The sequence below is a fragment of the Micropterus dolomieu genome, linkage group LG07 (genome assembly GCF_021292245.1).
Source record: "Micropterus dolomieu isolate WLL.071019.BEF.003 ecotype Adirondacks linkage group LG07, ASM2129224v1, whole genome shotgun sequence".
Lineage (NCBI taxonomy): Eukaryota > Metazoa > Chordata > Actinopteri > Centrarchiformes > Centrarchidae > Micropterus > Micropterus dolomieu.
Window position 1 is genome coordinate 4780713 of NC_060156.1, and position 13812 is coordinate 4794524.

The 13812-nt window shown below is 40.4% G+C and overlaps 1 protein-coding gene across 2 annotated transcripts in view; it reads left to right on the forward strand.

Moving 5' to 3' along the window:
• The first annotated feature begins 494 nt into the window (after positions 1–494).
• Positions 495–13812, forward strand: part of ube2f (ubiquitin-conjugating enzyme E2F (putative)) — a 58100-nt gene continuing 44782 nt past the window's right edge. Inside the window, exons 1-4 of one of the 2 annotated variants that reach the window (XM_046054114.1) lie at positions 495–720; positions 3841–4017; positions 9045–9074; positions 11907–11972. In XM_046054114.1, coding sequence (XP_045910070.1) covers positions 3903–4017; positions 9045–9074; positions 11907–11972 — 211 coding nt within the window. In that variant the 5' untranslated portion in view covers positions 495–720; positions 3841–3902. The remainder of the gene's footprint in view (positions 721–3840; positions 4018–9044; positions 9075–11906; positions 11973–13812) is intronic. The other variant, XM_046054115.1, reaches the window with a different exon arrangement.

Below are 13812 nucleotides of genomic sequence, written 5' to 3' on the forward strand. Positions count from 1 at the left end.
TTTTATTCCATTTTGAAATTTGCTGTAGTTCTATTGTGACTCTTGGAAGGTATTATTAACCTGTTCAAATAGTTAATTTTGGGGAAATTGGCAGAGCAAAATAAATCAGAATAGCACACTGACAAGGATCAGGACAAGCATACAGCATAAATATTACTTTGTATCCTGCAAATATTCTCTCTCGTCTCATTTGATTGTAGAGAGCTCATTTAAAACTCTGGTTTAAATTGGATTGGTATGGATTGGTAAAGATTGGGGAAATGGAAGAATCTTTTCTGGGCTACGTGCTAATGTGAAGTAGCCCACAGGTTTTGCTACATGTAAATTGTGTAAATATTGGAAATGATATAAATGTATTCTACAACACAATGAAAAACAGTTTTGTGACTGAATGGTCATTTTCAATCCCGACCCGAACCTACTACAACTCCCAAGAATCGCCTACTGCTGCGCGGAACTGTTTTTATCTGCCGCCATGTCTACACGGACAACAATAACGACCGTCACTCGCTGCGCTTCCGTTGCCCATGACACCGGAACGAAGTTCTGACAGCTGATTCTCCAGTCAGTTTAAATCCTCTCCGAGACCCCAAATAATAATTTTAGAAGTTATTTCCAGTCGGACGCTCCTCCTACAATCTCCGGCTTGAGTTGCAGACAGCGAGCAGAGGAGGGCAGCTGATTATGGTGTAGCACGGAGCGCTAGCTCTGAGACAGCAGGTAAAAAAAAAACAACGCTGAGATAACACATACAAGCTAACGCTGGCTAGCAGAGATACTTCGTTAAAAAACTTAAACTTACTTCTTAGAGACAGTCCTTCGTGCACTCCACTCCACATGTGTGAGGAAAACGCCTGAGCCGAGGCTGGTTTTAGAATCGGACGTTGTGTCAAGCTAGCTGTGATTAGCAGTGTTAGCGGTCTGTTAAAACGGTTAGTGAACGAGCTAAAAGTACAGTGACGAGGCGATAACTTAACTTATAAATGTATTTACATTAGCGTTAATCCTAAGCCTGTTTTACTTCAGTCAGTACCGCAAGAGGTCTTGTGGCATACGGACTTGCTTGCTTTAGTTTTTGTCACCTGTGAGTTAGAGGGATAATTTTAAAATTAAATACAGGCTGTATATTTTATATTGAACAGGTGAACTCACTCCATATGCTGCCAGTGAATGATTATTTACGGTTATAGCCAATGAGCTTGATATTCTGCCAAAAGTGCTGTGGACCCAGGGGAAGTTGGCATGATTGCAGCCACTTGATTAACATCCAAGTAGTCTGTGTCAGGGTGCAGTGACTGACAGTTGAGGCAGGTGGGTGACACACATTTTCTGAGTTCACTGATACCGGATACCTTCACTCTCTGCTACTGCTGCTCCACAAATCAGCTGGCCCAGTCAGTGCTTAGACTGGACTCCCAGTGCAGAGATGCCAGTGAACTACTACCTTATCGAGGTTAAAAGACCTGGGGAATTGCACAATAACGTTAGTGAAAAAGTTGTTGTGGGCTTTAGCAGAGGTTAAGTGAGCGACGCAAGCAGTTTGTCAATGTGATTGTTTGGCTGCTGCACTTGGCAAGATGATTGTTGATGTCTTTAAAAAGATTTGACATGTTCTGAAAATTTCTTTGCATTGTTATTTATTGGGGATTTTTAGATTGCATTTTGAATTTAAAGTCATGTTACTCATCATGATCTGTATTTAAATGTACTGAATTCTGGATTGTGTGCAATTCTTAAATTTTGAATGATTACATTTTTAGGTAATTTGGGTAAGGGTGTGAGTCTTTCAGTATTTCATGATTCGATTTAAAATGATTTCCAGTTCAAAATTAATTGTTGATTCATTAACTTACATAGGGGTGCAAATCTAGTCCGCCATGTGTGCTAAGACAGAAGGTGTGGCAAACAATGGCATGAAAGCAGCTCTGTGTGATGGCATCTGTAGTGTTCCCAAAGTACTTATTTTCATTTTGCTTGGGGGGTTGGTGTTACTGGGGTATCAACTGTTTTGATAATAGTATTTTTTTAATGTAAAAACATTTCATGGTTCCAGCTTGGAAGTTGTTCTAATTAAAAAAAAAAAAAAATTGTTTATCATTTGAGGTTGGACTGAAGTTGGCATTTTTCTGCATTAAGTACTTTTACGTTTAATACTCAGATACATTTTCCTGATTACACTCACAAAGTTTTGCTTATGAACATTTCAATGCAGGACTATAACTTTTAATATTTGATAGTGGTCTTAGTACTTTTACTGAATTAAGATTCCGAGTACTTCCTCCAGCACTGCCCCTCTCTGTCTATTAAGGTAAACAAACACATTGTTATATTTACTTTGTTTTCTAACAAGGTAGGTTAGCAAACCCACAGCCTCACTCTGCTGAGTGTCCCCCTTGAAGGAAGGTAGCCTTGTCGGTAACTGTTTGTGTGACGCAGACCAGCAGGGAAGCAAGTCTCTCCTGGTGTGTGAGAGAAGTACCAGAAAGAAATAAGAAGTTCCTCTTTATGCAGTGTTATTACAGCGTCCTCCTACATTCTTCTTATGTGAATCCATCCCCACCCCTAAATTTGGCTATTAAGTATAAAACACTTTGACATGCACTATTTTTGTCAGACTTATTAGCAGGATGGCTCTTCTTGATTGAAATAATTTAATCTGATACATATAATGGCAAATTATCAATAGTTAAAAGGGCAGTTATAATGGCACAGTGTCTAAGGAAAAAGTCCCAGCAAATTAGTAAACATTAGCAGAGGCAGACACCCACTCAGTCGGTTTGTTGTTGCGCGGCGCTGACAGTTAAAAGAAGATGTGTTTACAAAGAGTGAATGCTTTCATCTCTTGAGTTTAACAACGTCATGCCATATAATGGTTTCCTGCTGCAGCAACATTAATAGGAAAGTTGGCAGAAGCAGGACATTGAGGTACTCTTTTGTCTTCCTGTTACGTTGCAGGTACAGAGAGTCTGTTGAATATTATTTAGCGATGGAAAAAAAAGGCCGCTCACTGACAGAGGATGTGTGGTGTTTGTCTCTGTAGGCTGCCCTCATTCTCACTTTTGTGTCAAAGATAACATTTCTTTTTCTATCTTCTGAACATCTAAGTTCCCTGTTGCATACAACGGTCTCATAAGCGAATAACCACTTTTGAATACCACAACAGGTTAATGTGTGGTTTCGGCTTCTTGCAGCAGTGGTTCATGAGAAAAAGCATACAGTACTCTCTCTAAATGAACTCCTCATTTCCAAAGCAAGATTGAGTTGATCAGAATTCAACTTCTTTAGCTTTTACTGCATTCTTTTTATCTTCTGTAGAGAATAGGCTTTGTGTAAAGGAATGTCTCACACGCTGTATTATTAAATACCTCCGTTTACTGCAGGTTATCTCATGTAACAAGACTTTAACTCAACATGCTCATACGTCCCCATACGTCTTTCCACAACACGGAGTCTAATTGCAATTGCCTTTTCTAATTGATGTCAAGGACTTTATTATTCCACCGCAATTAAATGTCATATTACTCATTTTATTGATACAGGAAGTACATGAAGGAGTAGACTTGAACCTCATCATGTCACCCTGTCTCACCTCACTTTCCATTTCTGTCCTTTTTATCTCTTTTCCATGAGACTCCACACTGTTGATAGCCTGGATGTGTGTGGGCTGATTAATTTTTCTTTGCAATACTTGGTGTAGTATTACTAGCTTGATATGAAAATCTGTAATATTTATCATCCAAATGTCTGTGCAAGAGAACTTTAGTAGTTGTGATGTGCATCTTTTCCTCTGTTCTGCATGAGATCCACTAATTCAATCTTTCTGGTCTGTGTGACTGTCAGGCATTTGAGCAGAGGTGCGGTGCAGCACAGGGCAGCGTGGGGCAGATCACAGCAGAGCAGCCATGCTTACATTAGCCAGAAAGCTGAAGAGGGACGATGGAGGAAAGACGGGCCGTGCCTCCGGAGCCTCCGACTCCACCCACAGGGTCTCCATCAGGGACCGCCTCCTTACCAAAGGTACCTGGGTCATTGTCCACTTCCTCCGTCTTGTATTTCTTCGGTTCAGATCAATTTTTTAATACAGAAACAAAACAAACTAGGCAGCTACATATTTGAGGCTGTAGGCCAAGATTGTTGTTGTTGTTTTCTTTTTAATCTGATTGATTTCAGTACAGTATAAAATTGTTCCATGTATGTTTGGTCCTTCTATCACTTTGTCTCTGTTTCTCACTCCCTCTCTTCCTTCCTCTTTTTTTCTGTGTCCATGTTTTCACCTCTTGCTCTTGGTTTTTATTTATAGGTACGTCTCTTCGCCTTAGGCAGCATCCAGACACTTGCCTCCTCTGTCCTCCTTTAAATTCCAAAGGGCTGTCCTTCTCAGTTTCTGTCATTTTGTTTACGTTTGTCTCATTCTCACCTTTTGTGTCCGCCACCATTTTCCCTGATGTTTTCTCCATTCTGCCTTTTTTCCTTTCCTTGCTTTAGTCCATGCATTTACTTAAATGTATCACTTTACCCAATTACATTGCATTATTTATATTCAAAATACATTAACAGGGGTTTGTCAACCGCTGGTCCGCAAAATGAGCTGATTTACGGTTATCTTATGTGCATGTGTTTACTCACACAGACTTAACTTGGTAAAAAACTTCATGTGGATATTTTACAAGCACGGACCAGGTAAAGCAGCAGTGAACGCACAGAGTGCAGATGTTGGTCATTGTGATGTTGCCTATGGGCCCAACCCTACCAGGTATATTGGTTTTAACTGAGCTCTGTCTCTATATTACAGTAACAACTTTATGTCCATTGACTGCCTTGAGGGTAGCTAGTGTTTGGAAGGGAGAGGAGAGGCTGCAGGCGGACGTCTTGTCACTGTTTGTGTGTGCAGCAGCTCAGTGTGTTTTTTCCATCGGTGTTTTATGAGGGGTGTGCCTGATTAGCCGCTAGGCGAGCGTTATGACTTGTGCTACCATGTGACGTTACATGGTACAACTATAATGGTCTATGTGCTGAAGCCCATCAGACCAAACAGGTTCAGATGATGTCGAGGAAGAACAAAGTGAGCATTGGTAAAGCTGGAGAAACACAGAGAAAGTCACGTTAGCTCGCAGGCTAACGCCGAGCAGTTGCTAACATTATCCGGTGCAAAGTTATATCACTTTCCACATTACTTCACCAACGCGACCCGTGTTACTTTCCTGTGTACCACTGTTGATTTAGCCTGCAAGAAATGATGCAACAGCTAAAGCAAATGTGGAGAGATTTGTTTACTAACGTTAGCCTGTAGTGATGCAGCCAGGAGCAGCTAGCTAACGCTACAGTAGCTCGGTCGCTATTTGCTTTGTAATGTTCAGTTTAGATTTTATTACCCTTTACCGATACTCAGGTATCTAACTAACATGACCCACATAACATACAACCCAGAGGAAGAGCCATCCACTAACACAACAGTGAAGTTACTTACTGCGGTCTAACTGTTATAAAGTGTGATACAATTTCGTTATAATATTCAGTCCAGCTCACTAACTTTCATTATCATCCAATACATTTAGCTGTGCTGGCATTAACTGAGCCTCTGGTGAAAGATGCACAGATAGTAAAGATAGTTACTGAAAGCAGCAGGCGAGCTAACGATGTAGCACGTCAGCTAAATGCAGTAAATGTACCGTGATCATGTAACAAGCATGGCTTAGTTCAACCTGCAGCTGATAAAACTATTGCTGTAACATTGCAGTAGGGGTTTGTCTGAGTTTCCAGCATGTTGTGTGAAGCTGTCTCCCTGTCTGTCTATAGCTGCTGTCTCTCTGCCTTTTTTCCGGGAGGATTGTGCCGATATGCAGCTCGCTGCGCCGAATGAAAGGCCGGTGTTGATCTGCCTCTGAGACGGGAACATTACAGTAACAGAGCCTGAACATGTCTGGAGAAAAGCCACAGCCTGCATGCTGGTGTTTCTGCTTTTATTGTGGTATTTCTGTATGAAAGTGGTTGTGTTTCGGATTATGCACGCTCATGAGTTCAAGTGAGCACGTGTACGAGCACACACCTGGTTGCAACCTTAAAACCGCACCGCTAGTGGCCGCTGAAAACTACATAAATGCCCCTTTAAGGAATATAATATAAAACAGTGGTGGGCCAAAATCTAAACATGGTGTAATATATTAAATTATTAAATATATTAGCCCAAGCCGGGGTTTCGCTTGCAGTGTTGTGTCTTACGTAGCCATCTGCTATACTTCGGGTCGACCATCCTTTCGGGATTCCACCAAGTGACTCTGTGTTTACATCTGCAAGTAAGGTTAACATTATCGATACTCGGCTGCTCGTCTGCACCAGGTACAGGTGCGTCTTGTCGACCCAAGACTGGGCCAACGTTGTTAACTCTAGAGCTGTGAATGGTATCGGCCCAGTGTGAGGTAAACTTAGACCCGGCTTGCAGTACACTGGCAGAAACCCTGAAGACTATAGCAGCTGATGTCACTGTCATCCAGAAAGGAGGACTCTAACTTTGGACCTTGATACACTGCTGAGAACCACTGAAATAAACTGGATGATCTTTAGGCAGAAATATAATACCTAATTATTACATTCTGCATATATGTCAAAAAATATGTTCATATAAATGACATTGAAACATTTTTGTCATCACCAGTGTCTGGAAATGTTACTTTTAAAAGTAACTTGTTACATTAAAAGAGTACTGCCATTACAGCGTTACCTACTCGTTAGAGTACTTTTGCGTGGGCAGCTGCCTCTATGAAAACAATATAACACAGATTGGTATAGCCTACGGTACATCAATATGCAACCAGTTAACTAGGTCAATGCTTAATTATTTACTTCTATGACTTCAAGGATGTCCTCTCTGTCATCTCACTAGCTGAGCTACACATGAGCACAGCTGTAGGATTGGATACCTTCCACTAGTATGCAGCTACCCTCCAAGAAGTAGGACAAAAGCCGATCGAATGCACTAGGGATTTTCTTTTGTGTGGCAACAAAAGAAACAGGGAAATATGGTCAGATCTGAGAACTCTAATGCGTTACCCCCAACACTGACCGTGACACACCAGTACAACAACATACAGTGAGGGAAAAGTTATTTGATCCCCTGCTGATTTTGTACGTTTGCCCACTGAATAAGAAATGATCAGTCTATAATTTTATTGGTATGTTTATTTCAACAGTGAGAGAAAGAATAACAACAAAAACATTCTGGAAAAACGCATGCCAAAAATGTCATAATTTGATTTGCATTTCAATGAGTGAAATAAGTATTTGACCCCTCTACAAAACATGACTTAGTACTTGGTGGCAAAACCATTGTTGGCAATCGCAGAGGTCAGGCGCTTTTTGTGCCACCAGGTTTGCACACATCTCAGGAGGGATGTCGTCCCACTCCTCTTTGCAGATCTTCTTCAAATCATTAAGGTTTTGAGGCTGACGTTTGGCAACTCAAACCTTCAGCTCCCTCCACAGATTTTCTATTGGATTAAGGTCTGGGGACTGGCTACACCACTCCAGGACATTAAAGTGCTTCTTCTTGAGCCATTCCTTTGTTGCCTTGGCCATGTTTTTTGGGTCATTGTCATACTGTAATACCCATCCACGACCCATTTTCAGTGCCCTGGCTCAGCGAAGGAGGTTCTCCCCCAAGATTTGACAGTATATGGCCCCGTCCATCGTCCCTTTGATGCGGTGAAGTTGTCCTGTCCCCTTAGTAGAAAAACACCCCCAAAGCATAATGGTTCCACCTCCATGTTTGACAGTGAGGATGATTATTTTGGGGGTCATTCCTCCTTCTCCTAACACGGCGAGTTGAGTTGATGCCAAAGAGCTCGATTTTGGTCTCATCTGACCACAACAATTTCACCCACCTGAATTATTCAGATGTTCATTGGCAAACTTCAGACGGGCCTGTACATGTGCATTTTTGAGCGGGGGGACCTTGCGGCCGCTGCAGGATTTAGGTCCTTCACGGCGTAGTGTGTTACCAATTAATTTCTTTGTGACCCTGTTCCCAGCTGCCTTGAGATCATCGTGTAGTTCCTAGATCCTCCTGTGTAGTTCTGGGCTGATACCTCACCATTCTCCTGATCTTGCATGGAGTTCATTTGTGTTTCTTCCATTTGCTGATAATCACACCTACTGTTGTCACCTTCTCACCAAGCTGCTTGGCGATGGTCTTGTAGCCCATTCCAGCCTTGTGTAGGTCTACAATCTTGTCCCTGACATCCTTGGCCATGGTGGAGAGTTTGGAATCTTGATTGATTGCGGATTATGTGGATAGGTGTCTTTTATAGAGGTAACAAACATGATTAGGAGCACTCCCTTTTAAGAGTGTGCTCCTAATCTCAGCTAGTTACCTGTATAGTACACCTGAGAGGCTGAAATCTTTCTGATTGAGAGGGGGTCAAATACTTATTTCACTCATTAAAATGCAAATCACTTAAATAAAATCTTTGACATGCATTTTTCTGGATTTTTTTGTTGTTATTCTGTCTCTCACTGTTCAAGTAAACCTACCATTAAACTTTGTCAATGGGTAAACGTATTAAATCCGCAGGGGATGAAATAATGTTTTCCCTCACTGTAGACTGCCCAGAGAGGCAAAGGTGTTTTGGTGCTAAACCAGCTGACACAAATAAAAAGTGCAAAGTGTCAGTGATGAGAAAACAAAACAGAGCTTTTAAAATTCAACGCTAGCCGAACAACCCTCTACTCTTCCTCCTGGTTCTCTTCTTGCCTTCTTCTCACTTTTTCCTCCTCCTTTTTGATACCCACTGATCGAGTCATTCTGTTTTTTCTCTGCTACATGTACATTGTGTTGTATGCACAAGACATTTTACAAGTTGCATATTAGATGTGATGCTTTATACAGAGCAACATTCCTGATTAAGAATGTAGCATTTCAGTGCCTCATTTAAAAAGTGTGTGTGACATTGTCAGCTCTCTCTGTGTAAGCATCTAATATATTTCTGTGTAGGTGTATCTGTGTCTGTACCTCCTTCTTTGCTTCCTTATTCTTTTTTTTCTCTCAACAGAAGTTGCAGAACTTGAAGCCAATCTCCCTAGTAAGTATGCTTTACCCATCCATGCACACTGATCTTATTCAATTAGTTGAGTCAGACTTATTCTTTCTGAGTTCATTACCCTTTGCATTCAATACATCTGAAAGTGTAACAGATGAATAATTGACTTAATAATATGCCATAAATTCTTATAGTATCTTCCTGGTTATTACGTTTTCTCAGCTAAGGAAAAAACAAGCTTTTAATGAGGTGTTAAGTTATTTTTCTGGCCTTGCTGATTATTTGTCAGTATATTTTGTGTTTTTAGAATAAGGGGGCAGTGGCATCGTTAGGCCTGGGCATTCAGGTCTACTTTAAAAAATGTTTTTCATCTGTCACTCTGATGCATTATAGCCCTCAGAAGGAATATGATATCGTTGATCCAAAATGCATGTACGTTTTGGGTCGAGCAGCAGATTTATTTTAAACTATTTGGCAGACAGGAATTGTGTGTGAGCGAGAGAGACGTAAAGAGAGAGAGCATGCACTGGTTATAGCGCTTGTTGGCATCTGGTGGTAGCTAGCTAGCTAATTCACTAAGGCAAGTCTTGAAGGCTATGGACACTTTTTCAAAAAGTAAAAGGATGAAGGCAACGAGGCGCAGGCAAGGGACGTCTACAAGCTCAGGTTGGTGAAGAGGGCTCTTTAGCTCGCTAAGTAGTCTAGCTCAATGGTTCTCAAACATTTTCTCACAAGACACACCATTTACATATGATTACAGTTATGTAAATCATCATAAAAACGACTAATTACAAGGCACACAGTTTGAGAACCACTGGTGTAGCTAGCCTGTGATCTTAATGTGGAACATGGGCTGAACATAGAAAGAAAGTGTGATGGCCTTGCTTTTATTTGTCTTTGTAGAATCCAAGTCTTTAAGCCATAATTGGCTTGCCCTGAAGCATATGCATCTCTGCAACTGATTTGGCAAAATCAATGAAATATTTCACTCAAATAACTTGAAAATGGTTGAATGTTTATAGTATTAGTGAAATGTGGTGTCAGATCTATGGTAAATTTAAGGCTTGTTAGTTAAATTACATGCTCCTACAGCCGAAAGAAGAAGATTTTTATTCAGATAGGCCAGGGCTAATACATAAATGTTGCTGTATTAAGCTTCAATAGTTTAGCTAAACACATGCTTGTTAAACTGGCCATTTGATTTATTTGTTCAAACAGATTGTGCCCCAACTTCTGAGTTCTGGCTTTAATTTGATGAGTGCTGAATGAATTATGATGGCTCAGCTGACAACCATGAAAGCCAGGGAAGTAAACTGTGTATGTGTCACACAGTGTTGAAAGTAAGCTGACTGGTTTGCCAGGAAATATTTTTAAGTCAGATCTCTTCTAGGCCAGACACAAGCAAATGACAATTGAACAACGCTCTACTGGATGCTGACCTGCACTTGCTTGCTAGGTAGTGCTGTGATTATTTTAACAGAGAGTGCAAGTGAATGTGAGTCACGATTTTAGAGAGAATTTTAATATTTGCATTTAATTGATCTTTGCTGTACCAAATAAGCATGTTCCTTTAGGTCTCGAGATTATGATATGTAGCCGGGGCGTCTGTGCAGCACCACAATGCTTCATTTATAAAGTGATGCATTTGACTGTTAAACTTGCAGCTCCTGCGATTTGGATATTGCACTTGGCCATATTGCGATTTTGAAATATTTCAATTAATTGTTCAGCCTTTATCCTTAGGGAATAGAGGTGAACAACTGAGTGAAGGAGTAGGTGAATAAAGGGGGGTGGAATAAGGACACTGCACCGTTGCGTATGCTCATCTGATCTGTGCTTTATTACCAACAAACAAGGATGAAATATGGTCCTGTGTAAAATATTCTTTTGATTTTCTCAAGGCTTTAACATTATGCTTTATTGAATATGGGCTTAGTGCTGTGGATCTGGACTTGGCTGTCTGACATTGATAGATTATCACCCCAGGGCAGACAGGAACTCAGGAAAAAGGAGGAAGAGATCTGTTAATATATATTCTAAATGAGCAGCACCATGAAAAGCCTCATGGTAGAACCACTCTTATAAAGATATCTGTTCTTAACTTGCATGTACAAGTGATTTGAGAGAGTTTATGGCATTTACCAGCTTCATATTTTGTATTTTCTCTTAGATACAAACAAAATTTACATGCTGCAGCCCTTTTGATAATGCTTTAATCTGAATTAATTTTATTCTTGTGTTGTTTGATATGTCTGGTGAGTGTAGGGGCATGTGATCCTCAAGGTATTTCTGAGAGTCTTGTTATATCTCAACATTTGTGATATTAAAGACTCAAATTTTAAATTTCTTTAGTAATGCAGGCCAACTTAAGTAAGTAAGTAAAGTTTATTCAATATAAAAACACCTTTCACAGAAGAGAGTCACAAAGTGCATTACAACACAAAATTGACCACGGACCCCCATATAATAAGATTTTGTCACAGGACCGCCCAGTCTGCTTTTACACAGAACGAAGGTTATTCAGTGAAAAGAGATGATGTGATGTTAAGTTTGATTTGTAAACATCTTGCACATGAACATGGTTAAAAAATGCTCTCCCTGGTGATGTTGACACTCTTGAGCGCAGTACATGTCCTTGAACACCAGGGGGGGATGTGGTGCCACAGGGAGTCCCAAGACACAAGTCCTGCTGTCTCTGTGCTACAGTATGAACATAGGAAGTATTCAATGAAAATACAATGCATCATTCATATTAATGCCTTTTTTTGGCACAATGGCGGGTAATAAAAAGTAATGGTAGACCTGCATACAGCTGTTTTTTACTTCAACCTTTGATTCTTATAACTGATATTGCCCTCATTTTCTCTTGTTCAGGTACATGCAAAGCCAGTTTCCCAGATGAGGACAAGCTGCATCATTTTCAGCTGGCAGTGTCTCCTGGTAAGTCAAAAAGAAACCTCTGTCTGTCCCCATTTCTGTTCTTTTTCTCGATAAGCTTTAATAATTTAATAACTGCTTTGTTAATATGATATATAAAAAGTTGCATTAGTTATATTGTATACACTTAAAGCAGAAGTGTTTTTGGTTGCTTATCATTTTGGTGGGCTCTGACTTCATTTTAAGTCAAAGTTAAATATCTGAAAGTCGCTGGTGAAGTGTGAGAGATTGAGTTAGGTTTGTGAGATAATGAACCTCTTATCAAAGAAAATGCAGGATACAAATGGGTCAAGAGGCCCACCTTAAAATGTCTAAGATGAGACACACAAAACCTTATGTGAGTAGGGAAATTCCATGGGGACCCTGAAGCAGGATACTGAAACTGCAATTTACTGTAGATTTTACAGAGATATTAAGATTAGACAGCAGAGGGGGGAAATATGAGCTTAAAGCTAGAAAAACTGCCTTTCAGTTCATTAATGTCATGTCATAATTTACAAATATGACAAATAGGGCTGCCCCCTAGAAGTCGATGATTTGAGTCATCAGTCGAGAAGACCCCGAGTAGTGCGGGGCGGCAGCTCTGCAGATGAGCTGAACTGACACTAACTGGGCAGAATGAGAAGCCTGGAACACACATTTTCAGCTTAATGTGACACAGTTCCCTGAATACAGAGTGCTCAGCAAAATTATTTCTTTAAGGAGCCTTAGCCTCCAGTTAGGACATGCAGCTGTAGCTACTGCTTTCTCATTTTGTGCCATCTTACTGCCAGACAATACAGGATTTATGTGAGCAGGTTGTTGGGGAGTAGGATGGTGTGTATGATGGAGTGAGATAAGGCAAATGTTACTGCTTGGTTTCTAAGTCTATGTGTGTCTGAAAGTATTCCCTTTAAAAGTCTTCTGTGTATTTCACCATTACCACCGCGCAGTCATTATACCCTAAGTCCAGTCTGCTTGCTCAGCAGTGTTCCAAGCTAAGTTGTTGAATATTGCACAAACCGAACACACTGGTGTGGAATTACCAAGTCTCTGGAGGCTCTCTCACCTTTCACTTCCTGCTCTATAATTGTCATACACACTCTTTCTCTTTGTCCGCAAGCCCAATGTCACATTCTCGTTTTTCTCATTTATAAAATGTGGAAATCTATCTACATCTCCTGTTTGAAGATACACGACAAGAAGAAAAACAAGCCAGAGGCTGAGGGAAAGTGAAAACATAGCTTTGTGTTTGTGTGTGGGTATGAGTAATGGGAAGAGGGGGACAAAGAAAGACACTAATTGAGGATAATGAAACATGGACATAGTTTCAAACACCTTTTAGATCACACCAGATTTAAATTCAGTCACCTGACACATGTTGCCAACATTGTGAAGAATTGTCGCTTAAATCAGATAATTGGATACACATTTGTGCTATTCTCTTAAAGGATAATTCTGGTTTATTACAACTTGGGGCTCATTTTCTGTCCGTTTCGATCAGTTATGATAACGTTGTTTTTACTTTTTGCTGTGATATCTGAAAACACAGTGACATTGTTACAACGAATCCACTTTATTTGGATGTAAAACCGAATGCAATAATCCGCCTTAATAATCCTTTATAGCACAGAAAAAGTATGTATGCGCACAGCTACGGCAAGTATGGCAGGTTAAAATTTTACCAGAAAGTCTGTCTGTAAACTGTAATAGATTCTTACAACTGACAGATCCACTAATTTCACTGTTTGCTTTTGTTTCTCCTTCAAATAAGTTTGACTAAAATGTGGGCTTGTAGAACTGCAGTGGCAGGCCAGTGTTTACTGGAGTATGCAAATGAAACAGCCCTCACATAGGTCGTTTT